Source organism: Pan troglodytes, chromosome 19 (genome assembly GCF_028858775.2).
Source record: "Pan troglodytes isolate AG18354 chromosome 19, NHGRI_mPanTro3-v2.0_pri, whole genome shotgun sequence".
Lineage (NCBI taxonomy): Eukaryota > Metazoa > Chordata > Mammalia > Primates > Hominidae > Pan > Pan troglodytes.
In genome coordinates, this window is record NC_072417.2 from 35,097,631 (window position 1) to 35,123,374 (window position 25,744).

At 48.9% G+C, this 25,744-nt stretch overlaps 2 protein-coding genes across 7 annotated transcripts in view; both read right to left on the minus strand.

Annotated features, from left to right (window-relative positions):
- Positions 1 to 1,314: 1,314 nt before the first annotated feature.
- Positions 1,315 to 5,082, minus strand: CDK5R1 (cyclin dependent kinase 5 regulatory subunit 1). Its single transcript, XM_016932024.4, has one exon. The coding sequence runs from the start codon at positions 4,946 to 4,948 to the stop codon at positions 4,025 to 4,027; it is 924 nt and encodes a 307-aa protein (XP_016787513.1). The 5' UTR covers positions 4,949 to 5,082; the 3' UTR covers positions 1,315 to 4,024.
- A 4,149-nt stretch (positions 5,083 to 9,231) lies between these two features.
- PSMD11 (proteasome 26S subunit, non-ATPase 11) overlaps positions 9,232 to 25,744 on the minus strand; it is a 39,594-nt gene continuing 23,081 nt past the window's right edge. For 2 of the 6 annotated variants that reach the window (XM_054670054.2, XM_016932022.4), the window contains exons 6-14: positions 23,365 to 23,559; positions 18,616 to 18,760; positions 17,737 to 17,797; positions 14,980 to 15,042; positions 13,190 to 13,315; positions 12,679 to 12,714; positions 12,368 to 12,419; positions 11,934 to 12,076; positions 9,232 to 11,255 (exon numbers count right to left, since the gene is read on the minus strand). In XM_054670054.2, coding sequence (XP_054526029.1) covers positions 11,934 to 12,076; positions 12,368 to 12,419; positions 12,679 to 12,714; positions 13,190 to 13,315; positions 14,980 to 15,042; positions 17,737 to 17,797; positions 18,616 to 18,760; positions 23,365 to 23,559 — 821 coding nt within the window. In that variant the 3' untranslated portion in view covers positions 9,232 to 11,255. Of the gene's footprint in view, positions 11,813 to 11,933; positions 12,077 to 12,367; positions 12,420 to 12,678; positions 12,715 to 13,189; positions 13,316 to 14,979; positions 15,043 to 17,736; positions 17,798 to 18,615; positions 18,761 to 23,364; positions 23,560 to 25,744 lie in introns of all 6 variants that reach the window. The other 4 variants (XM_511403.9, XM_016932021.4, XM_063798730.1 and 1 more) reach the window with 2 other exon arrangements.

A 25,744-nucleotide genomic window follows, 5' to 3' on the forward strand; every position in this document is an offset into this window, starting at 1 on the left:
GAAATTTTTGCTTAAATAAAGTCAACCATTATCTGGGAGGATAGAAGGGAGAATTAAGCACAAATCATGTAAAATGGAGGATGATTTGCCTGAGGCTTTTGAACAAAAAGTGAGCAAGAAGCAAGCTGTGGACCGGAGGTGTGAGGAGGGAAGGAGGCCGTGGGGTTGAGTCCCAGCACTTCCTCCTGCCATCTTGAGGCCTGTGCGCTGGCAGCTGGAAGCACACTGCTTAGTGCCAGGGAATATGTTTACTGCAATAGAAGCACGTACGTAGAAAGGAAAGGCTCAGAGACCTACAGCAGCAGACTGAGGACAGGCCAGGCCAGCAGAGTGAAAGGGGCTGGGAGGAAGTGCGGGGGCGGCAGGGAGAGTGAGAGGAAGCAGCAGCTCCTCCTGGGGAAGGGAGCAAGGCCCTGAGGGAGCAACAGGGCATGGCCAGCACCCAAGGGTCCTACAGCCAGGGTGCTTCCGGTCACTGGTCATTGGCAGAAAAGAACACGCAGCGGTGGCTTCTGTAACTCAGACGAAGGCAGTTGCTTTGCGGAAAGCAAGTGGCCTTGATCACAAGGCTGACAGCTCCCAAGCTACAACTTGAGGACAAGAAAGACTTTCCTAGTACTCAGGGGCAGCTTCAGACCGCAGGGTGCAGGGCCTGCGGAGGGCCACATCCAGCATCCCCATAACCCTCTTCCTGAGGCTGACGCTGGTGGCACGTGCAGGCCTCAGGCTGGCAGTCAGGACAGGTACAGATAGAGCTGGTAGGAACCCCACCCTTGCCGCAATTATGGGCTGGAGTGGCTGCTTCCCTGGGAGCCACAGGGCTGGATTTCTCCCTCCTGGAAACCCGCATGGAGCTAAACCTGCAGGGTTGGCCCATGTGGACGCCAGCCCACCCCTGCTGGCCTGGGAGACCCCGGGGGAAGGGAGCACAGAGCAGAGCCAAGCCCAAGAATACGTGGGAGCAGCAGCTTCAGAGTCACACCTCGACACAGGGAGTCTAGGGTCCAGAGCCCCTGCAGGACCCACCCGGCCAGACCTCACCAGGCCATGCTTGGGCCTGACCCTCCTTGGCCGGAGGTTCCAGTCACCCAGCTCTGCCACGGGAGCCTTTGGGAAACAGCTGCCCTCACCTCGGCCGACGCTAAACCAAAGCTGACTTAACCGGTGCTTCCTTCTTAATCACCTTAGTGTGTTAAGCCCCCGCCCCCAACTCTGTCCTCCCCTCCCCAATAACACAAATCCAATTATGTTCTGAGTGCATGAATCATTTAGTAAAGGGGGCCCCAGCCTGCCCACAAAAAGAGGTCTCTGTAATGGATGGTCAGTGCATTTTATTGAATCAGCACAGTACAAAAATAAATAAAAATAAGGGAAGGGGAATTAAATTACAGCCAAACTGAGCTTCATGACTTTGTCAGATTATAAACCACACATACTCACAAACACACTACACATACATACAAAATGAGACAAATATAAATTAATATTAACAATACCCACAGTTTGGTCAAAGAATAGCTACAGAAGAAATTGCACTAAAAAACCAACATACATCACACGTGTGTAATTAGCAGTTTCAAATATACAGCTATGAATAATTCTGAGTGAAAAAAATGGCACATTTTCTTTTCATTGCAAGTTTAACTGTTGGAACAAAACTAAGTTCTAATAACTGCATGGAAAGAATATATCAACCCTCCAGGTTTACAAGAAAAAGAGAAAAACCAAATCCTGAACTATTATTCCTGTGGCTTGTTCTGTGCATGGGTGTAATTTTCACAGCCATCTGTTCTAAGATTATTTTTCTTAAGACACAAAATGCTCCTGGTTTGCATGCACAATATCACCGTAAAAGCAAGAATTAAAGAATAAAGGTTTTTTTGTAGGTTTTTTTTTTATTGTTGATCTAAAAGTAGTCTTCATAGCAGCATGGCAAATGGGTTCTTTGCTTGCACACTCAAGTATATCAGTTGTTCCTTTACACAATACTGATGACCAGTGCAAGGGGAGAGAACACGACAGGCTTCACACTGAGGGAACTAGAGAGTTCTTCCCTTAGTCCCCACCACTTCCGAAATGTCCACCTCCTCCGAAGAATAAAAAAATAAATACAGAGAAAGAGAAGGAAACAGACACGCAACTGGAATCCTGTGGATGCAACGTAACTGCACAGTTCGCAGCCAGGTTCCGCCAGCTGAGGGTGATACACACATGCACCCTCCTCCTGAGACTTGGCACTGACCCTCCCTCTTCCATGCCACCAGGGGCCTCCCACCTCTGGTCGCACGCGGCAGCAGGATCTGAAGACAGGCTGTGTGGAAACCCAGCAGAGAGGAGGTGCTGTGTGAAGTCTGTGCCAGCAGCCGCAGGCTCCTTCCACCGCTGCACCGATTATCTGACTGTCCCAGGAACGGCTCTGCTGGGCCTCAGGTGCAGCAAGGCAGATGCTCTCCCGCCGGGCAGGCTCTCTTCCCCACCTCTGGGAATGCCTCCAGCCACCAGGTTCTGCCTCAGGACTCTTAAATTGGGACTTCAATTTCACAGCTTTCTTTTTGTGTAAATTTCAGTAGTGCATGTGCTGAAATCGGTAGCCACCTCGAACTTAATCCTGTGTAAAGTGACCCTCTGCCTCCCCACCCCAGGTCCCCATTCCAGCACTCCCCAGTGGACTGGGCCTGGAAGACAGAATCCTCTGTAGTGTCTTCACATTGGTCTTTGTTCTCCACAGCCGAGTGATGGGCCATGGAGGAAGGCTTGCTCCCTCTCCCAAGTCCCAAGCCACCAATACGGGAGAATTAGAAAGAAAATCAATAAAGTACACATTTGTGTTTTTACAGCCAGTAGGGTAAGGTGGAAACCAAAACCAGCAGCTGCAAATGATCAGTTGTAGAAATCAGCAGGCTTCCAGAGCAATCAGGAGTCTCACTCCCCGTCTTGTAATTGTCTCCAAGATCCGGCTGTCTCACTAGTCCTTGCTGGGCAAGGCTTCCTCTTTAGAAGAAACTCAACTGTTTAGAAACAGCTTTAAATTAATGGGTGGGGGTGGGGTCACCACATCGCCTTCCCCCCAGCTCTGCAGGACAAATGTCATGTGCACCAGCAAGAGGCCTTAGCCCTTAGGTGGGCACCGGCTTGGTCTCAAGGTATGGCATCCCTCACCTTGCCCAGAAGGCAGGCGTTGCTAATGGGCACCTGCAGCTGTCCTGGCATTTGCCACAGGGTGACTGCACTACATTATTTAAAAGAAAAACTCACCCAGGAAAGCTGTCCCCAGCTTCACCCGACCTCTTTAGCTGGGACCCAAATTGAGAGAAATTAATGAGTCAAACCAGCTCATCGGCCAATACCACCAACGTGGCTGGGAGCAGCAGACAAGGGGGTAGGGGGGCGAGTTCCATTTATCCACTAAAGAAAACCCCTTCTCCCTAAAAAAAGAAAACAGCAAATCAGGGCGGTGTGTGGTCAAACGACCAGACACAATCTTTCCACTAGACCCGCTCAGCTTCGCCTCGCCTAGATTGAAGATGTCCCCGGGTGGCGGGGATCTTGCCTCACGACCCCACTGGCAGCTCAGTTAGGGTGGCTGGCTCCAGGAGCCTCTGGGAGAGTGAATAACTCCACACAGGAGCCAGAAAAGGGCCTCCAACCAGAAACCCCAATTCCTCCCTGGGCCAGGCAGCCAGAGGCCCCTCTCTAGCTCCATACAGGGTGCAGCCGGCAGCCTTGCCTACCCTGGACCCAGCAAGGGCACAGGCGGCAGGGGCAGGTGAGTCCTTTGAGTTCCCCAAAGTGGGAGGTCAGTGGCCTGGGTGGCTCTGAATACATCTTCTGGGTTTTGCGCAAGGCTCGTGAGTTCAAAAGTGCCCAGAGTTCTTGGCAGGGATGAAAAAAACCCCAGGGAGAGACTGTGGGAAAGGTGAGGCCCTTGGTGGCTTTGCTAGACACATACTGTACACAAAACTGATTTAATAATAAATTCTTAAAAATGCATTGAATCCTTGAGCCATGACGCAGGCTACAGTGCTCACCGATCCAGGCCTAGGAGGAGCCGCTTCTTGTCCTCCTGGCCGCTCTCGTTCTTCAGGTCGGAGAAGACCTGTGTGAAGTAGTGTGGGTCGGCATTTATCTGCAGCATCTTTGAGCTCATGAGGTTGATGACAGAGAGGCAACGGTCCCAAAAGGCCTCCTTGCAGCTCTCCACCAGGAAGGGCTTGAGCGGGTAGGAGATCTCGTTGCCCATGTAGGAGTAGGAGAGGTACAGGCATGTCAGCAGGACGGCCTGGAGCTCGTGATCCGAGCCCACCTCGGAGGAGATAACATCCCTGCAGAGCATGTAGAGGAAGACCACGTTGGCCGGCGTGATGAAGCCCTGGTCCTGCCAGCCCTGCAGAAGCAGCGAGCGGTCCACGCTGCGCAGCCAGAGCACGGGGTCCGTGGGGGACAGGTGCTTCAGGCGGTAGCACCGGCGGCAGAGAAACTCACCCAGGCAGCGAAGCAGCTCACTGGTGGACGCCTGGACGATGACCCGTTTGGGCGTCCCTGCGGAGGTGACGGCAGGGTGAGGGGCTTTCTTGACTGAGGAGGAGCCCCCGGTCTGGGAACCCGAGAGCTGGCTGGCCGGGGGTGCAGGCGGCTGGGCCGGTGGGGGCTGGGCGAATGTGGACAGGTTGGCGCACGACAGCGACTTCTTCAGGTTCTCATTGTTGAGGTGCGTGATGTTGTTCTGGTAGCTGCTGTTGGGCTGCACCTTCTTGGAGTTCTTCTTCTTGGCCGACACGGCCACGATTCTCTTCCAAGGCAGCACGGAGATGATGGAGTGGCGCTTCAGGTTCTTGTCCTTGGCGTTCTTGCTGTTCTGTACGGCCGTATAGTGGCCCACGGTGGCCGCGCCATCCTCAAACAGCGTGGCCTTCCGGTAGCTGGGAGACAGGGACAGCACCGTGCCCATGGTGCTGCTGCGCGCCGGGCGGGGGCTCGCGCCCCTGCGCGCCCAGCCTGCCGGCCGGAGGGATAAAACCGCTCACCGAGCCTGCGGCGGCCCCGGAGAGGAGGCGGGGGCGCTCCCGGGAAGCGTGCTGCCCCCTTGGATCTGCCTGAAAAACAAGATGGTTCTTAGCGCCAGGCTGGGCTCCGCGCCGCGCCCCTGCGCCCCTCCGCCCCGCGCCTCGGCGCACCCCGCCGCCCCAGTCCCGGGCCCTACCCGCGCCCCCGCGACGCAGCCTCGCCGCCTCCACTGCAGCACCCCCGCCCGCCGCCGCCGCTGCGGTCCCCAGGCGCAGCCGGGAGGGGCCCGGGCGCCGACGGAGGCGGCCGAGGACCCCCGCCTGGACACCCCGCACGGGCGCGACCCCGGTCCCCGCTCCCCAGGGCCAAGGACGGCCGCCCAGCGCAGGCTTACCCGGCAGGCGGCAGCTCCTGCGCTCCGCGCCCTCCGCAATGCGCGCCGCGGCCCCGCCGCCGCGGTCCCGGCGCTCGGCGGCGCTCGGGGGCGCTCGGCGGGGATCGGCTGGGCTCGCGCTCGGCGGCGGCGACGGCGGCGGCAGCTAGGGAGCTTCTGTCCAAGGTTCTGCAGGCACCGCGGCCCCGCCCCCCGCTCGGCCGCCCGCACCTTCGCCGCCGCCGCCGCGCTCGCGCTCCCGCTTCCGGCGCGCGCCTCAGCGCCCTGCCTCGCGGGGCGCGCGCGCCGTCCACGCTCCGGCGTGGTCTCGCCGGGGAGTCGCGGCCGTTGGTGTCCTCAGCTCGAGCCGCGCACGGTGCGGGTAGGACGCGGCAACGAGCGGGAGGCACCTCTACGCGCCGGGCCCCATCTAGGAGCCGGACTCCGCGGCTGCGGCGGGACACGCGGCGTCGGCCCGCCCCGCCCCTGGGGGCCGCCCCTCCCGCACAGCTCGCCGCCCGCTCCGCGCCGCCGCCCTACAGCAGCCCGGCCGCCTGAGAGTCCTCGGCGCCCGCGCAACCCAACTCTGCCGACGCGGGGCGGGCGCCGAGCAGGGCGGAGCCGAGGGCCGACCCCGCCCGCGTCCCGCCCAGACACGTGCTGCCTTTGTTCCCGCCGCGGCGCCCGCAGCTGCCGGCCGCGGGGGCACTCTCGGCCGAGTCCCTGCCCTGGCAGCGCGCGGCCCGCCGTCTCTGAGGCTGCCGCCCTGGCCTGGTGAGGAGCCCTCCGCCGAGGCCAGGGTCCGGAGCTCCCTCCTTCCACCTGACATCCCCGTCCCTGTGGAAAGCAGCCAGGGAGCGCGGGGAAGAAGGCCCTGGGCGGGGAGAGGCGACGCCTTTACTGAGGCCTCCCGAGTGCCACGCGCACCTCGAGTGGACAGTCCAATCGGTTCTGGCCACCCTTCCGGGGCCTCCGTTCCCTCATCCTGGGTAGATGCCCGCGGCCGAAGTGGGCCTCAGAAATCCAAGCCAGAGAAGCATGGCCCGTAGCCAAGCCTGAGCCCGCCACAAATATGACCTCTAAGTTCCCACTCGCCCTCTTATTTGTCATATTAAAGCTGAAGCACCTGCCCCTCCGGCCACCTTTCTGACCCTCTTAAACGTTTTCAATTCTAAGTATGTATAATTTGAGAACTTGATGCTAGCGAAATTGAGTAAAATTCTGTTTCTGAAAGCTGTTCCTGTCAGATGTGAATCCAGATCCTTCACAAAGGCCGTTGTTCATTTACTATTTTACCTTGTTTCTGGAGATCGAGTCAAAACTGACCACAAACCTGGGGAACAGGAAACTTAAGCCCTGTCTTAATCCAGATTATCTCTGGACCTAGAGATGAGGGAGTGGCTCTCCAGAGGAGAGGATGCCACCCAGTTACCTGACCACTCCAGCGGACTAGGCTTTCACCCTGCGCCAGCCCTGTCAACTGTCCTAGGGGGAACAGAAAGGGAATCTGGCATCATTCAAAATGGTGTAATCAAGGCAGAAAGTGCTGGGTTTTGTTTATGTGCCACTCAGATTTCTGTCAATAGGAATTCCAGGCTTTAGGAACCTTGGGGGGCAGGCATACAGTGGAAATGCATTGCTCTGTACCCAGAGGGCTACTTTGTCCACAGCCTTTCAGAACATCCACAGCAGCTGTTATGGGAACTCAGAAGAGGAAGGCAGGCCCCCAGTTCAGTGCGCCCCTCCCTGTGAATGTTCCTCAGTGTACAAGCCTACCTGCTCTTCAAATGGAGCTGTCCTCAACCCTCCTGCATGTAACAGTAAGAAGCCAGAAGAGGCCGACGCAGTGGCTCACGCTTGTAATCCCAGCATTTTGGGAGGCCGAGGCGGGTGGATCACCTGAGGTCAGGAGTTCGAGACCAGCCTAGCCAACATGGTGAAACCCCGTCTCTACTAAAAATACAAAAAAAATTAGCCAGGCATGGTGGCGGGCACCTGTAATCTCAGCTACTCAGGAGGCTGAGGCAGGAGAATCGCTTGAACCTGGGAGACAGAGGTTGCAGTGGGCCGAGATCGCACCATTGCACTCCAGCCTGGGCAACAAGAGCGAAACTCCATCTCAAAACAAAACAAAACAAAACAAAAAACAAACGCCAGAAGAAACGATTTCCTTTGAGACCCTGACCAAGTGTCCCTTTTCCTTCTCAAAGGAAAGCCGAACCCCAGCCTCTTTTCCTCAGCCCTTACTTGGAGCCTCTAGCTCCTGAGTTGGCTCTGTGCCCCCCTTCAGATTCTAGTGTTGAGCCAAGGTTAAATGTTTTCCACTTCCCAAAATATGTCCAAATTTTGAAGCCTATAATCCACCCCGGCCAGGCATGATGGCCACACTGTGTCCAGCAGTTTCAGAGGCCAAGGCGGGCGGATCGCCTGAGGTCAGGAGTTTGAGACCAGCCTGGCCAACATGGTGAAACCCGTCTCTACTAAAAAAATTAGCTGGGCGTGGTGGCGGGTGCCTATAATCCCAGCTACTCTGGAGGCTGAGGCAGGAGAATAGCTTGAACCCGGGAGGCAGAGGTTGCAGTGAGCTGAGATTGTGCCACTGCATTCCAGCCTGGGTGACAGAGTGACACTTCGGCTAAAAAAAGAAAAACCCACCCCCTAGAAAAACCTGGGCCCACTCTGTTACCTTTAACTCTCAATCTCAATTCCAGCTATTCCAATTCACGGGGAGGCGGACCAAGCTCACCCCACTACCCTGCTTCCCACGCCGCAGCAGCATGCCTCTGCATGGGCCTTTTCAAGCCAGGCCATACCCTGTGTCTTCTCACCTTTGTCCAGCCAGCCTTTCCCTAGCACCTTCAAACAGAGCTCTCGGCAGAACACCAGCCTCCTCACACTTGCCCAAGGCAAAGTCACAGTTGCAGCACAGCAGGAATGGGATGGCACTGGCAGCCCACTTGCTGCTGCGACTGAGGGAGGGGTCTCCAGGAGCTCCTATCACCCAGGCCATGCCTGTTATGCTGGTTTTCAGACACCACAGAGCTCCTCTTTTCACTCAACCCACCACCACCTCCCCACCCCCAGTTCCTATCACTGCTCCAACTGGAAGCAAGGAAGAAAGGACAGTCAACTGCCAGAAATGGCAGAATCAAGGACCCAGAAGGCAGACCCAGTTGAATGAGGCAGAGCTGTTTTCTTCCTAGCTGCCTTCATCATAGAACTGCAGGGAAGATTTCCAAATCCCACCCCCATCAATCAGCCTACTTAGCCTATTGCCTATCTCTAGCTGCCTGAAGGGCCAGCCTGCTTGTTAGCTTCCCTGCTGGGCTGGGCTGCCCGTGGATTGCCGGAGAGTCCATTCTTCCTGCATGCCCCACTTCCCATAGCATCCTGAGGGAGGGAGGTCAAGGCGGGGGCCAGCTACAGCTTCCAAGAAGGGTTCCAAATAGAGCAGGCCTGAGCCTTACTCCTGAGGAAGTCGGCTTTGTTCTTTCAGGGATCACAGAGCAGCATCTAGTGGCCCTTCTGGGCAGCACAGATTACATAACTAGCACACAGCAGGGGACCAGAGCCTCTGCTCCCAACTCCAGTAGAGTCTCATTAACACACAAGAAAGTCCTGGCACCATGAAGGCTGGAGCCCAGAAGGGAGGTGAGGGAGCCAGGCCCAGGCCAGCCCACCGGCCAGCTGACCTTCCCAGCTGTGCCTGGACTCAGGTCATGAGAGGCCTGGGAGAGGAGGCAGTGGCACAACTGCTGGTCCTGGAGGTCTAGAGCTGCGCTGTCCAGATAGAAGCCACATAGGTAACTTTATATTTTCTAGCAGCCACATTACACAAGTAAAAGGGAAACAGGTGAATTTTAATAATATATTTTATTTAACCCAATACCCAAAATATTTCAACACATATATAAAAAAGTTATTGACATATTTTACACTCCTTTTCTTTTGTTATCATACTAAGCCTTCGAAGTCTGGTTTGTGTTTACACTTGCAGTGTATCACAGCTCGAACCAGCCACGTTGCAAGGGCCTGACAGCTGCACATGGCTAGCGGCTACATATTGGACAGCACGGGTCTAGAGGGCATCATCTGACCAAGACCCGCAAAGGGAACTGAGAAAAGGGCTACTGCCTGAGCTCCTCAGGACTGCCCTAAGTTTGAGAAAACATCTCCCCTCTGCTCCAAAACTAGACCTCTTTGGAGTACTTTTTAAAGTCCTTTATAGAAGCAAAACTCTTTCTGCAAGTGAAATACAGAGACACAATACTAAAACTGACAATGGCTGAACTGCTCAGACTGAAAAGGATTTAGCAGGTCCCCCAGTGGTCCCAGAGCCCCCCGCCCCCGCCAGGGTGTGAGGCAATATGAAAATCGCTGCCTTTGAAGATTCCAAAAGGAAACGAAACCACAACTGCATGTCAGGACTCTCCAGACACCTGCACATCTATGACTTACTAAGCTTCACATCACAATCACCTGCCAAGGCAGCAGCATCCTCACTGAGTAGAAGAGAAAGTAGGCTCAGAGGATCTACTGCCCAAACTTACATGTGCTCACTGGACCATGCTGCCCTGGAAAAAGACACCTGAACTCATTTCCAACTTCAGAACTCACACACCAACTTTCTTGCCCCCAAAGCCCTCCAAGTTTGGACCCCAAATTTACCTTAAGGACTCCCATTACACAAATGAGATAACAGCTTTGGCCAGATGAGAGCTAGACTAGTGTGGGGCTACACAGAGCTGTCTGGGCTTGCTTGGAAGCCCTCCAGCACTGAAGAAAAAGACACCTTTTGAAAAAAAAAAAAAAATTATTTTTATTGGAACTCATCTGAACATCAGATATACCTGGTGTTGGTTAGCAAGAACCGTTTGTACATTTGATACTGATGGTGCCAAAACCAAAACAGTGACTAGACATGATGGGGAAAGATGTTGAGAACAAAAACCTGATTTTGGAGAGGAAAATAAAAGCCAGTCAGATTCAGTGAGGATGCAAAACCTGGTACAACAAAATCCTTTTACAAAATATAAATTTATTATGAAAACCTGGAAGGATAATCCAAGGAAGGTAAAGAAAGAGAAAAGGAGGCCAGCAGAAGAAGGCAGGAAGGGGAGGAAAAGAGAAAAAGACAAAGAGGAGATGAGAGAAGAAAATACAGTTCAGCACAACAGAAGTGCAGAAGCTCACCTACCCAAATGGCATTAAAGCCTCGCTGTGTAATCGTGTCAGAAAACAAAGCATACTGACACATAGTGCTCTACTTCCCATCCACTTGAGTTCTAAGAGGTAAATTAAAAAGCTCCCTGGGAAGGGGACATGAGGTTGCTCAAAAACCCAACAAAGAAAATTTTAAAAAAAGAGAGAGAGAGAGAGAAACCACACCCCACAGTCTCATTTCCGATGTTCATTGTTTAAAAAAGGAATAAATCCATCTGAAAGTAGGAGAGGAGGAGTGGGAGAGGGAGAGAAGCTCATGGCTTTCACAGACAGCCTGACTCCCCTGGAGGGGAGAGGAGGAAGGCAGAGAGACATGATGGTCTCCTGGTTGAGAGGGGAAAGAGAAGGGACAGAGAGGAAAGAAGAGAGGAGAGGAATGCAGGAGAGAAGAGGGGCAATTAAAACACTGAGACTAATCTAGTTTACTGTGTTGAAAAAAAAAAAAAAAAAAGCCACATGCATAGCAGGCCCCTTGGGGGCTAAGGGCCCACACTGCTCCCTGTGTGGCCGTGGTAGACAGTAGCTCCTGGCCTCATCCCCATTCCTTCACAGGTCAGAGTGGAGCTAGACAGGCGCTGCTGCTGCTGCTGCTGTTGTTGCTGCAGTGGTGGTGGTGGTGGTGGTGGTGGCGGCGGCGGCAGGACCTTCAGCTACTCTGCTGGAGCCAATGTGGGGAGGGAAGGGCAGACAGGCCGTATGGTAGGGGAAAGAACACCAAAATGCCTCATTTCAAATAAAAAAGAAAACAGCAGTCTATACACAGTTGTTTGTTTTGGTTCAGTACAAACAGAATAAAAAGTCATTGCTTTTGATGGTCAGCAAACACCCAATTCTGAGGAGGAGGAGAGGTGATGCCCAGCAGGTGGATTAGGACCCCCAGTGGTTGGCGGGGTGCCTGGCTTTGCGGCCCTCTCCCAGGAGGCAGAGAGCACAGCTTTAGGTAGTGTAAGCCTTTTTCCTTTTATTTAGAATAATCTTTTTTTTTTCTTTTTCTTTTTTTTTAAGCAATTTCCCCACTCCCAAGTTGGGCCAGTAAAGATTACATGAAAACTGGCACACCTATTGGCTGGAATACAGATGCACCAAATGAGGATTTAAAAACTTTCCGAGCGAAAAGTAGAACAAAAAGAAAAAAGAATCTCCTAGCATTTTCCCCCAAGGTTTCACTCTCCCGCCACACACACTCTCCAAAGGACCGCTACAGATCCAACTCTGCAAGAGAAGACAGAGCAGTGTCAATCAGGAAGCCATGAGGACACCAGGAGGAGGTTTTCAGTCTCGACACGCAGAAGACAGAGCTGCCCAGCCCTGGGGTCCTGAAGCCAGCACTCACCTATGTCAGTTTCTTGGCTTTGTTGTAGAGGGAATCCACTACTTTGCTCATGTTCTGAATTGTTTCCAGAGCAGCTTCATAAGTTTTATCTACTGGGGGTTCATCGAAAATAATCAGGACACCCTCCCCCTGGTCCAAAATCCCTGCAAGAAACACAAGGGCAACCCAGGTAAAAGATGAGGTTAGACACAAAAGTGTTTGTGAAGCAGCCCACTCCCTAGTTGACTCACTGTGTCCAGAAAAGAAGGGAAATAGAATTCATCTCCCTATTCCATGTACACATGCTTATTACACATTCTCATCACAGGGAAGAGGGGCCAGGACCCCAGGGTGAACCATCGGGGGAAACAAATAGAACATCTTCTTTGAAAATAAACATCTTCAACCATCTCATCACCACCACCAGCCCCCTTGCCTGTGTGACTGTTACTTACCATGAAATTTCTTGTCAAGAATCATCTGTGATAATTTCCTTTCCACGTCGGCCTAAAATCAAAGCACATGATTAAAGGGACCAGTATCCACTAGTCAGAGATCACCCTGACACAGTAGCTTTGTTGGAGGGGTCTTAGGCCAAATGGACTGAAAACAAAATAACAACAATGCAACTCCTACTCTAGCCCACACTGCCCATTCCCCACTGAGAAGCTGGGGAGCTTTCCAATGAGGCCAATCAGGTGCATGTGCCACCCCTCCTCGCCACCCCTTCCCATTCCTCCCTGCAGATGGCCTTAAGACTCCTTACCTTGGAGAGTTTGATGAGACTAGATATGTGTTCAATCTAAAAGGAAAGGCAGAGAGACACCAACACTGAAAGTTTTACTTTTGCCTCCAATAAGAGAAGGGAGGGAACAGGGGGGAGAACTGCTGTATTTCTCAAAATCCTAATGTAAGACCCTCCTTGGCCGTGCTTAAGTCTCCTGTTCTCTGCCCATCTGCCTGCCCTTCACTGCTACACACAATAAACAGACTCTTATCCCACACACCCAATACAGAAAACAGGTACAACACATGCAGTGACTAAAAGCGAGGAGGAAACTGCTCAGAACACATGCAGGGGCAACCCACATGCCTCTACCCACAGCATCTCTCTCCTCGATTTTTGTTCATTTTATCAACAGAGGCCCAAGCTCTTGGTGGCCTCTTGCCCACCAGGCACACCCCTAGAAGTGAGTTCCCATCCTGGACAGGTGTGGAAGGGAGGTGGCTACAGTGAGAATGCCTGGCCAGAAATGGAGTCCCCAGAGGGTTCTCACCTGTACTCTGGAAAAAGGCTCAATGACTCGGATCAGATTCTGTTCTAGTAAGTTATCATACAACTTGGCCAAGTGTGTGCTGATGATTGGGTCATCCCGGAGCTCTGCCCGGTAATCTGTCAGAGCCTGCCAAAGGAACCAGTCGCAGAGATTGGCACAGAGAATCACTTTAAAGTCATGCTACTCCTGCTTCCTAGATAGTCTGCTGGCCCTTATAAAACTACATGGTTGAATGAAGTTAGGGGAGATCTGGGGAGATGCATGATACAAAGCAGAAAAGGAATGTCAAGAACTGAAAGGGAAGTTTGGCTTGGTGGCATGCACCTGGAGTCCCAGTTACTCGGGAGGCTCATGTGGGAGGACTGCTGGAGCCCAAGAGTTCAAGTCCAGCTTGGGCAACACAGACAGCCTCCATCTCTAAAAATAAATTTTTAAAAATGCTATTTTATGGTAGTCTCTAAGAGAAAAAAAACAAAATAGAACAAAAAGGTGGAGTCACCCTAGGGACCATCTTTCTGTCTGCAGGCTTCAGGTCAACAGCTCAAACCATGTAAGCCCCAAGAGCAACTCAGCTCATGAACCAAATTAGCTACACAAGCATTTCTCAGCATGTATTCTACAGAATAAATAGGGTCTCCATGGCGGGGGAGAAAAGAACATTGAGGTTAAAGAATAGGAAATGCTGAATTCCACAACTAGCTCTTGGGAGTTTTATGAGGACCATCAGCATAACATGGCTCTGCAATGATTAAGCAAAATTAGGTGTTTTAATTATTATTGGCCCTAGTATTTTGTTTAGCCCTAGTATTTCCCAAATATCTAATCACAGAATCCTTCTTCCAAGGAACTATTTGGAATAAAAGTGTCCCATCAAACATCTCAGACATTGGGATAAAATGATCTAGACCAAGTATTCATGTGTGTGATTTACTGGACCATCAGTAATGGTCTCAACATCCCAGCCTCATGTCAGCTGTGCTACAAGGTGTTAAGGGAAGCAGGCGAATCATGCCAAGTAAGACGCAATAGGAATTGGCAAGAGCCCTCCAGGAAGATGGTGAATCTCAGGGACAGTCAAAGCCACATGGTCTAGTCTCCATCCACACTAAGTTTTTCTTTCTGGATCTAGGTTTTGTTTTTATTAAGTTGATCATTATACTCAGACTAAGAGGAGAGAGGTTCAGAAAAGACTATATAATTCTCACCCTAATGCCCAGACAAGCTTTTCTCCCTTTTCAAAACTCCCAAACAATGACCAAAAGGCACCAGGGTTAAAGAAAGCCTAGATCATCACCCTGAGGACGTTTCTTTGGGTCCAAGTACGCACATCAAGACTTCCCTTCTGTCCACAGAGGAGCAGACCTGGCATTTCTGGAGCTGAAGGAATGCCTACAACTGTGTCATGTGGAACAAGCACTAGGCCTAGAGTCAAACTCTGACCCTATGCTGTGTGACTTTGAGTGTCCTCCTGAATCCCAGTTCCCTTAACCATAAAATGCAGATAATAAATAGGTGTGTTGTGAAAAATCAAAGTGAAAAAAGGACAGAAAGAACTTTTGAAATAGAAAGGTATTATGTATAAATAATATATATTTTATATCAACTCAGTAAGTTTCATTGTACAAAAGTGCTTAACTATTTCCTGGTTTTAATACTGTCCTAGGTGAAGGATACATGGAATCATCTGCAACTTCTTTTGAAACTATAATTATTTTTAAAAGTGTGTTTTGAAGTACTTAAACGTCCCTCTCTTCCACCCACATTCCATACCAACCCAATATCATACTCACCTTTTCAAAATCTGCCAGTGATCTGTTCTTGCTAGCCTGAGCCACGCATTTTAATGCTTCTGTCTGAGAATAAAGAGACAAATCATGAAAGTGATTTATTCTGCACACTAACATTTACCCAAGTCTCATAAGCAGTATGCTGTGTCCACACAACTTCTGCCAAAAGGAAGAACCCACCCCACCATCGTTCTTCTTCAGACGCCTGGGAAGAAGAGCCGCAAGTACTGAATACCACTATATGCCAACCTGTTTCCCTTTGAAACCTGAAATGACTTAATAATACTAGGAAACAGAAATTTTCCAAACAGACCGACCCTAATACAGCATTCTCTAGAGATGACAAGCTAAAAGGAAAAATGACAAGAGAACTGTGATTTCTTCCCCCTTCCTCCAAGGCTCGTTATCGCCACATCCACCCAAACTCCTTCTTGCCCTTAGACCCTATTATATCTGTGCTTTATCAAGATTCATTCTGCTAGGTTTGGAACAAGGCACTGAACAAGGTCTACCTCATTAACACTGAGGCATCAAGGCCAGGCACAGTGGCTCACACCTGTAATCCCACCACTTTGGGAGGCCGAGGTGGGCAGATCACTTGAGGTTCAGGAGTTCGAGACCAGCCTGGCCAACATGGTGAAACTCCCTTCTCTACTTAGCCGGGCATAGTGGTGGACATCTGTAATCCCAGCTACTTGGGAGGCTGAGGCAGGAGAACTGATAGAACCCAGGAGGCAGAGGTTGCAGTGAGCCAAGATCATGCCACTGCACTGCAGCTGGGTGATAGAAAAAGAATCCGTCTCAAAAAAAGGTTGCGGCATTAACATATTACACCAAATGTTAAGACCCCACAGAGTGATGAAGGTATAATCAATAGTTGAGAACAACTTCTAACATGGTTAAAAAAGGCACCTGACCAAGCTATTAAGTCTCCACTCAGCAAAAAATCTGCAACACTCATCTTTCTGGGAGATTAGCCTATCTCCTGCTTAAAAGCTAACATCAAAGGCACAAGAGACTAAGAGAAGCTGCTCTTTTATCAGCCTACATACTTATATAAGAACAGTGTGTCTTATACAGTAGACTAAATGGTGCAAGGCTAATCATTAGTGTGTTTGTCTCCAGCATTTGTCCTATAGACAAAAAAAGTGTCAAAATGAGAAAAGCCTGGAACTTAGAGCCAATGACCCTAATTCAAAGTCTAGCTCCACCGATTAGCTACCTGACCTTGTCCTGAACGCTTGGATGTCCCTGAGCCTGTCTCAACTCTAGTTATAGTGAGAGTAGTGCATCTTTCTTATTTATTATTATTATTTTTTAAGACAGAGTCTCACTCTGTCGCCCAGGTTAGAGTACAGTAGTGCTATCTTGGCTTACTGCAACTTCCACTCCCCGTTTGAAGTGATTCTCCTGCCTCAGCCTCCTGAGTAGCTGGGATTACAGCCACCAATGCACTACCATGCCCGGCTAATTTTTGTATTTTTAATAGAGCTGGGATTTTGCCACATTGGCCAGGCTGCTCTCAAACTGCTGACCTCAAGTGATCCGCCCACCTCAGCCGCCCAAAGTGCTGGGATTACAGGCATGAGCCACCACGTCCAGCCCCTAATTGGCTTTTTATCAGCAAAAGTTTCAGGTCAGCTCCTGGTTTTGACCTCAAGAGTACCGGTTATTACTATACTGGAAGATGCGTGGCTGGATGCAGTGGCTCACACCTACAATCCCAGCACTTTTGGAGGTTGAGGTGGGCGGATCACTTGAGGTTAGGAGTTTGGGACAGCCTGGCCAAGATGGCAAAACCCTGTCTCTACTACAAAAAATTAGCCGGGCATAGTGGCGGATGCCTGTAATCCCAGCTACTCGGGAGGCTGAGACAGGAGAATCACTTCAAACTGGGAGGAGGAGGATGCAGTGAGCCGAGATACGCCACTGCACTCCAGCCTGGATGAAAGAATGAGACTCCAACTCAAAAAAAAAAAAAAAAAAGCCAATTAGGGCCACTTGTAGAGAGGGAAGAAATCATCTATGTGGCCACTCCTCCAGAGATACAGTGAGATTATATAGACAGCCAATGAGTCTGTGTTTAGAGACCACTGCAGTTGAAATCCAGAAAGATTACACTTACTTTACTAGTGATAATCAAGCAAAATACAAAGAGGAGACAGTCTAGACATCATCTTTGCATAGGTCCTAACTGTCTACTCTCAGAAGTCACACTCATACCTACTTGGGCATTAAGGTAACAAAAAAAAAGGGCCTCTTTTTGCACCACACCCAAAATTCAAAGCATGAGTACAAAGGTACTGATCTGAGAACCACAAAAGTAAATCTCAAAACCTAGTTTCTGCATCAAGCAATCAGACCTCTCTAAAGCACATATGCACCAGACCTTACCAGGCTCCTAACCTGGAGAATCTAAGATTTCATACCCTGCATATGTTAAATTCACAAGTCAGACTCGTGGTAGATAAATCTTCTGGTCAAAGCCAAATGCAAACTAACTCACTGCAAATGCTACAGTTCAGTTCCCTAAGTCCCTCAAACAACGTGATGTCCATAAGAGCACCAAACGCTGACTTTCCAGGCCAAGAATTTAACAGTCTGGGAAACACACTGAATGGGCTTAAGGGAAGGAAGTGAGTGGGGCAGAAGGAAGAGAGTATTATGAAGATCTGAAGAGTGCTGGTCTCATCAAACGTTGTGACTCTGAAAACATGATGGTCTCAGAGTGAGCAGAACTGCAGTCAAGGGAGTCCCTACCTGCCTCCCTGCATACCGAAGTGCAAGCTTCCCGCTCACCAAAGCCTGGACATCTTCTGGGCTAGAAAAAAAGACATACTTGGTCAATTGCTGCAGATGTTATGCTTCTAAAGGAAGGTTTGGGCAAATTTCTTTTTAACAGAATTCCATTGTAATAAAGACTCTGCCCACACAGATAATCAGCCCAACCCCTAAACCCATACGCCCATCACATTGCAAAAGCTAGGTTTTCTCCACTCTGGGTCACAGCTCAGCCTGAAGAGTAGAAAAACTCCAATGTTAGAAAGCTGAACTGAACCTACCAAAAGCAATAGACACAACAAGCAGAACTATAAGTTTAAGTCAAATCCCAGTGTAACAGGTATTATTAAAACACAGCCCTTATGTAATCCAAAGATCCAAAGAGAGTTCTTAGTCAATACTTCATTTATTCCCAAAAGAATTGAATAATTCTGTAGACTTCTTTATAAGTAGGTCTGTCATACTTTTGTTGTCCACTTTTTCAAACCTCTCCTTAACCCTTCCTTCCTCATTCTGGGTGGCTCAGTTGGCTGTTACTGGCTGATCTGTAAGCTATTTCCTGACCCTCTGTCCTGTGCTCTGCACCTATGAGGACAGAATATTTAAAGGATGAGGAGAATTCTCCAAGAGGAGCTGGGAAGGGGATTTCTAAAATGTCTCCCTGATTCTGAAAGACTAGCAAGCGAAAGTTTTCTGGACCACTTTTGATCCTCCCGCTCTACCTTAGCCAGCCCTAGAGGCCGCAGCTGCTGCTGTTTCTGTAACTGGCCAAACTCCCTGCTCAGGCCATCTCTGCCATGGCAAACAGACTTGTTGAAGGATCTGAGTTCCTGTAGTCCAGAGTTAAGGTGCACCTACGTGTTGAGCATGATTTTGCACAGCAACATGTACTTCAGAGATGTGATGGCCTTGGGGCTGTCGATGGAGTCATAACCCTCAAATGCCTCATAGAAGTATGAGTACGCAGTTTTCCAGTCCTTCTCTTCTGCTGCATGGATAATACCTGGGCATTGAAAAGAAAGGAATAAGAACATATAAAATAATAGAGCCATAAAAGATCACAGCTGGGAGGCACCTTAGACATCTACCTAAATGGGCACGGTGGCTCACACCTGTAAATCCACACTTTGGGAGGCTGAGATGGGAGGATCATGTGAGCCCAGGAGTTCGAGACAAGCCTGAGTAACATAGTAAGACCCCATCTCTTGAAAAAGAAAAAAAAAGGCTGGGCACGGTTTCAGCTCACGCCTATAATCCCAGCACTTTGGGAGGCTGAGGCGGGCGGATCACCTGAGGTCAGGAGCTCAAGATCAGACTGACCAACATGGAGAAATCACATCTCTACTAAAATTACAAAAAAAATTAGCCGGGTGTGGTAGCGCATGCCTGTAATCCCTGCTACTCGGGAGGCTGAGGAAGGAGAATCACTTCAACCCAGGAAGCGGAGGTTGCGGTGAGCCGAGATTGCGCCACTGCACTCCAGCCTGGGCAACAAGGGCAAACTTCCGTCTCAAAAAAAAAAAGCCAGGTGCAGGGGTTCACTCCTGTAATCTTGGCACTTTTGAGAGGCTGAGGCAAGAGGATAGCTTGAGCCCAAGAGTTTGAGCCTAAGTAACAGAGTTAGACGTTGTGTCTTTATTTTTTTTTTCGAGCCGAGTCTCACTCTGTCACTGAGGCTGGAGTGCAGTGGCGCAATCTCAGCTCACAGCAACCTCTGCCTCGTGGGTTCAAGCAATTCTCCTGCCTCAGCCTCCCAAGTAGCTGGGATTACAGGCACCCACCACCACGCCCGGCTAATTTTTTGTATTTTTAGTAGAGACTGGTTTCACCGTATGTTCGCCAGGCTAGTCTTGAACTCCTGACCTCAAGTGATCCACCCGCCTCGGCTTCCCAAAGTGCTGGGATTACAGGTGTGAGCCACCACACCCAGCCGACCTTGTCTCTTAAAAAAAAAGAAAAAAGAAAAAGGCCGGGCATGGTGGCTCATGCCTGTAATCCCAGCACTTTGGGAGGCAGAAGCAGGAGGGTCATCTGAGGTCAGGATTTCAAGACCAGCCTGGCCAACATGATAAAAACCTGTCTCTACTAAAAATACTAAACCAGCCGGGCATGGTGGCGGGCGCCTGTAATCCCAGCTACTTGGGAGGCTGAGGCAGGAGAATCTCTTGAACCCAGGGGGTGGAGGTTGCAGTGAGCTGAGATCACGCCACAGCACTCCAACTTGGGCGACAGAGTGAGACTCCGTCTTAAAAAAAAAAAAGAGGTCAGGCACAGTGGCTCACGTCTGTAAACTCTAACGTCTATAATCCCAGCACTTTGGGAGGCCAAGGCAGCCAGATCACTTGAGGGTCAGGAGATCGAGATCAGCTTGGCCAACAAGGCAAAACGCCATCTCTACTAAAAATACAAAAATTAGCCGGGCTTGGTGGTACATGCCTGTAATCCCAGCTACTCAGGTGGCTGAGGCAGGAGAATCACTTGAATCCAGGAGGTGGAGGTTGCAGTGAGCCGAGGTCACGTCACTGTACTCCAGGCTGGGCAACAGAGCGAGACACTGTCTCAAAAAAAAAAAAAAACTCTACCTCAACTCCATCAACCTACTGATGAGGTCAGGAAAGGATAAAGAATCTGCTCTGCCAGGCACAGTGGCTGACATCTGTAATCTCAACACTTTGGGAGGCCAAGGCAGGTGGATCACCTGAACCTAGGAGCTCAAGACCAGCTGAGGCAACATGGTGAAACCCCATCTCTACAAAAAATTAGCCAGGCGTGGTGGCACATGCCTGTAGCCCCAGCTACTTACTCACGAGACTGAGGTAGGAGGATCACGTGAGCCTGGGAGGCTGATGATAGCGATGGGAGCTGTGATAGCAAAAATGCACTGCAGCATGGGTGAAAAAGTGAGACCGTCTAAAAAAAAAAAAACCTGCCCAAAGTCACCATAGTCAGCAATGTGACAGCTGAGATTAGAAGATGAGAATCCAAGTCTCTGACCTCCCAGCTCAATGTCATATTGCCAATATAAGTTCCCAAAGAAGTTAGAGACTCAACTTAAAAGGGACCTGAAAAACACATACTGTACCATATTTCTTCCATGCTTCTCACCACCATTCCAGTCCTGCTATCTTTTGGAGCCACAGGAAAAGGCCACGTTTACCCTCCATGACATCACATTCACAGGTCAGGGAGTTGACCTAAACATCTCTAGACTGCCTGAATGACCTGTTCTAATAATATTAACTACTTTAAGATAGCTTTTCTAAGCCTGATAGTTTTATATTTATGCAACTGTCATGGGGCATGGGAGAGGGAATCCAACATCTTATATTTTCATTTCAAATATTTATCGTTTATGGATGTGCTTTTGCCTAAATGCACTCAGTGTACAGCTTTCACATAATGCCAAATCCATGAACTTAATTATACATGGCTAAGCAGTATTTCTTCAGACTGATATACCATAGTTGACCTAACCAATCCCCTATTGCTTAGAAGTTGAGTTGCTCCCAATGAGCTTAACTTTGATTGAACCTGCTACTACTGCCAACCTATGCTATCACTTGGGATAACATAAAAATTAGTTCTTTCCAAGCTTGGGAGGCATCTAAACCCTAAAATTCTCTATTTGTGTATATTAGCTCTAACTCTGCCCCAGCCCTTTAAGAAGTTACAGACCTCAGCCCCATCCACTTGTTTACCACAACTGCTTCCCAACATCTTTCACATCGAGATACATGTAGAAAGTATTTAGCACACTAGAGTCAAAGGATGATGCTGCTGACACATGATCCAAAGAACTCAATACCAGCAGGAACCTTCTGACTTCACCATTTATTGAGTGATGCGTCCTTTCAGCCTACTCAAAAAACCTCCCACTTTGGGTTTGTGGGAATCAGATCCTTTTTCTACTACTGTTAAGTATAGAGGCCTCAAGGAATATCTGCTCTTCTCTGTAGCTAAGGAAAGCCCCTTCAACAACCCAACAAACCATCAATGCTGCTAAACTAAATAAGACACATCTCCATTTTTCCACATCTTCCAGTATAGAGAGAGAATAGGCCAGACCCAAAAATATGTATGGTTAAAAAACAAATAAATAAAATAAGGCCCAAGAACTGGTATACTGCTTTGCCAAACACATTAGTTAACAGGGGCCATATCAGCACTCTGAGTGTCATGGCTGGCACATGAGGTTTATTGTTAAAAACAGAAACAGGCCAGGCACAGTGGCTCATGCCTATAATCCTAGCACTTTGGGAGGCAGAGGCGTGCGGCCAGCCTGGCCAACATGGTGAAACCCCATCTCTACTAAAATACAAAAATTAGCTGGGCATGATGGCAGGTGCCTGTAATCCCAGCTACTCGGGAGGCTGAGACAGGAGAATCGCTTGAACCCAGGAGACAGTGGATGCAGTGAGCCAAGATTGCGCCACTGCATTCCAGCCTGGGTGGCTGAACAAAACAAGACCCCATCTCAAAAAAAAAAAAACAGAAACAAAGGCCAGGCATGGTGGCTCATGCCTATAATCCCAGCACTTTGAGAGGCCAAAGTGGGAAAATTGCTTGAGCCCAGGAGTTCAAGACCAGTCTGGGCAACATGGCGAAACCCTATCTCTACAAAAAGTTAGCTTGGCGTGGTGTTGCGCTCCTATAGTCCCAGCTACTCAAGAGACTGAGGTAGGAGGATCACTTGAGCCCGGGAAGTTGAGGCTGTGGTGAGCTGTGACTGCACCACTGTGCTCCAACCTGGGCAACAGAGTGAGACCCTGTCTCAAAAAAAAAAAAGTAAAAACAAAACAAAAAACTAGACTGTCACTCATTCAACACAAACATTAATGAGGCTCTATCATGTGCCAATTATTACCATTTTACAGATGAGCTAAACATAAATTAAGTAACTTGCCCAAAGTCACATACTAGAAAGCAGCAGAACAAAATGTCAACCTAGGAAAGCCTGATCCTAGATCAGTACATCCCTGACAGATGAGTCGAGTAGGCATTATCTTTTACAGATGAGAGGTAACACAAGCACTTAAACTCATCTTCTGCTTCCAATTCCAACATTCCTTCAATAATGACGCCTCCAGTAAAAAAAAACTGCTGAATACAAAAGAAAGTATTCCACCTGCCAATCCATGGCTTCCCAGCCTCACATTCACGCACTCCATCGGAAAACTACATACCACACTCAGCTGAAATTGGGTTATCATTCCTCAGTCCTGATATGAGGCCCTTTGGAAAAGTCAACCAACTTTACAAAGATCTCCAAGAGTCAACAGACTTGGGGTAGGCCAATCCCAAAGGAAAATGCTACTATTCCGAGTAAGTGGCTAAGAGTTAAGGGAGTCTTCTACGTGCGACCTTTCTAAGTTTGGTTCTAAAAGTCAGATTGCCTGGTCAACCACAGATAGGTATGTTCTTAATACATTTTAGGCAGTTAACAGGAGGGGAGCAGCTAGTTAGAAAGGTAGCTTTCTAACTGGTTCTCTGAAGAAGCTAGAGCCAAATCAGCCAATTTTATTCTCCAGCCCCAACCCCCATTCCTTCCACCTATAAAATAAGATGAGCTTTAAGAAAACACATCCCAGGAATAGCTACGTCTGTTACCTGACTGCATGTCCAAGGTGGCCTGCAATTTAGGGGGGCAGTAGATGGCATTTGCTGTGGTTCGAGCAGAAGTTAAGGCAGCTCGGGCTTTCGGCAGGTTGCTCAGGGCATGGTATGTTTTGCTTTCTAAAAGCTGTACTTCCACCAAAAGAGCTTTGTCGTCCATCTTTTTCAACTCCCGCAGCAGCTGAGAACCTGAAAAAGGAAAAGACATATTCTCCTTTATAGCCATCAGCTTAATACCTAATAATAGCTCACTCTCCCACCCTCATAACACTCAGGATTAAAAAAAAAAAAAAAATTCCTGAACTCAAAAAAGGTTACCTCTAGACCCCATGCAATAATTAAATTTTCCACTAATGTGCTATCTTCCAGGAGAAAAACACACCTCTTTGAAGTTTTCTGCTTCCTAAGGACAATATTAGAGCCAAGAGTCCTATGAGCTTACTCCTAAGATTTAAATACAGTGGGAATCCCTACCTATAAAATGCTAAATCTAGTTATCCAGTTCAGAAAGACACAATCTCGCTCTCTTCTTGTCTAGCAATCACAAGGCTATATAAGAAACACTGGGGCACTAGGTTGATGAAGGAAGTAAAGAGTTCTAGATATACCAATGTTCTCCAAATACACCTTCTTCCCTGACTCCCCCATCTCAAACTAGAATATCAAATTCAAACAGACTTACACCATATACATAAATTGACTCAAAATGGATCAAAGACATAAATTTAAGAGTGAAACCTATAAAACTTCTAGAAGAAAACAGAAATAAATCCCTGTGGCTTTGGATTTGGCAATGGTTTCTTAGATGTAACACCAAAAGCATAAGCAACAACAAAAAACAGGTAACAGAACTTCATCAAAATTAAAATGTACTTCAAAGGACGTCATCGAAGGAAAAAAACAACCCACAGAACAAAGAAAAAAAAATTTCAAATCATGTATCTGGTAAGGGACTTGTATACAGAATAAAAAATAAACCTAAATGCCCATCAATGGCAGACTGAATAAAGAAAATGTACATATACACCACAGAATACTATGCAGCCATAAAAAAGAACGAGATCACGTCCTCTGCAGGAACATGAATGGAGCTGGAGGCTATTATCCTTAGCAAACTAAAATAGGAAGAGAAAACCAAATACCGCATGTTCTCACTTGTAAGTGGGAGCTAAATGATGAGAATACCTGAACGCGGAGGGGAACACCACACACTAAGGCGTATCAGAGGGTGGGAGGAGGAAAAGGATCAAGAAAAATAACTAATAGGTACCAGGCTTAACACCTGAGCACCAAAAAATCTGAACAACAAACGGCATGACACAAGTTTACCTATGTAACAAACCTGCACATGTACCCGACATTAAAATAAACTTAAAAAAAAGAAAAGAACTTCAGAATAAAAAATAAAAACAAGAGCTGGGTGTGGTGGCACACGCCTATAGTCCTAGCTACTCAGGAGACTGAGGCAGGAGGATTGCTGGAGCCCAGGATTTCCAGGCTGCAGTGAGCTATGACTGCACCACTGTACTCCATCCAGGTTGGGTGACAGAGTGAGACCCTGTTTCTAAAAAATAAAAACACAAATAACCCAATTAAAAAATAAGCAAAGGATCTGAATATTTATCTGAAGACATACATATAAAGGAGGCCGGGCGCAGTGGCTCAAGCCTGTAATCCCAGCACTTTGGGAGGCCAAGGCGGGCACATCACCTGAGGTTAGGAGTTCGACACCAGCCTGGCTAACATGGTGAAACCCCGTCTCTACTAAAAATATACAAATTAGCTGGACATGGTGGTGCACGCCTATAATCTCAGCTACTCGGGAGGCTGAGGCAGGAGAATCACTTGAACCCGGGAGGTGGAGGTTGCAGTGAGCCGAGATCATGCCACCGCACTCCAGCCTGGGAGACAGAGCAAGATTGTCTCAAGGAAAAAAAAAAAAAAAAAAGGCCGGGCATGGTGGCTCATGCCTGTAATCCTAGAACTTTGGGAGGCCAAGGCAGGCAGATCACTAGGTCAAGAGTTCGAGACCAGACTGGCCAACATGGTGAAAACCCGTCTCTACTAAGAATACAAAAATTAGCCGAGCATGGTGGTGCGTGCCCATAATCCCAGGTACTTGGGAGGCTGAGGCAGGAGAATTGCTTGAACCCAGGAGGTGGAGGTTGCAGTGAGCCAAGATCACGCCACTGCACTCCAGCCTGGGTAACAAAGAAAGACTGTCTCAAAAGAAAAAACAAACAAACAAACAAACAAACAAAAAAACAAGACATACGAAGGAGCAAAAAGCACATGAAAATATGCTCAGTATCATCAGTCATTAGGGAGATGCAAAACAAAAACATAATGAAATACTATTGAGGATGGCTAAAAT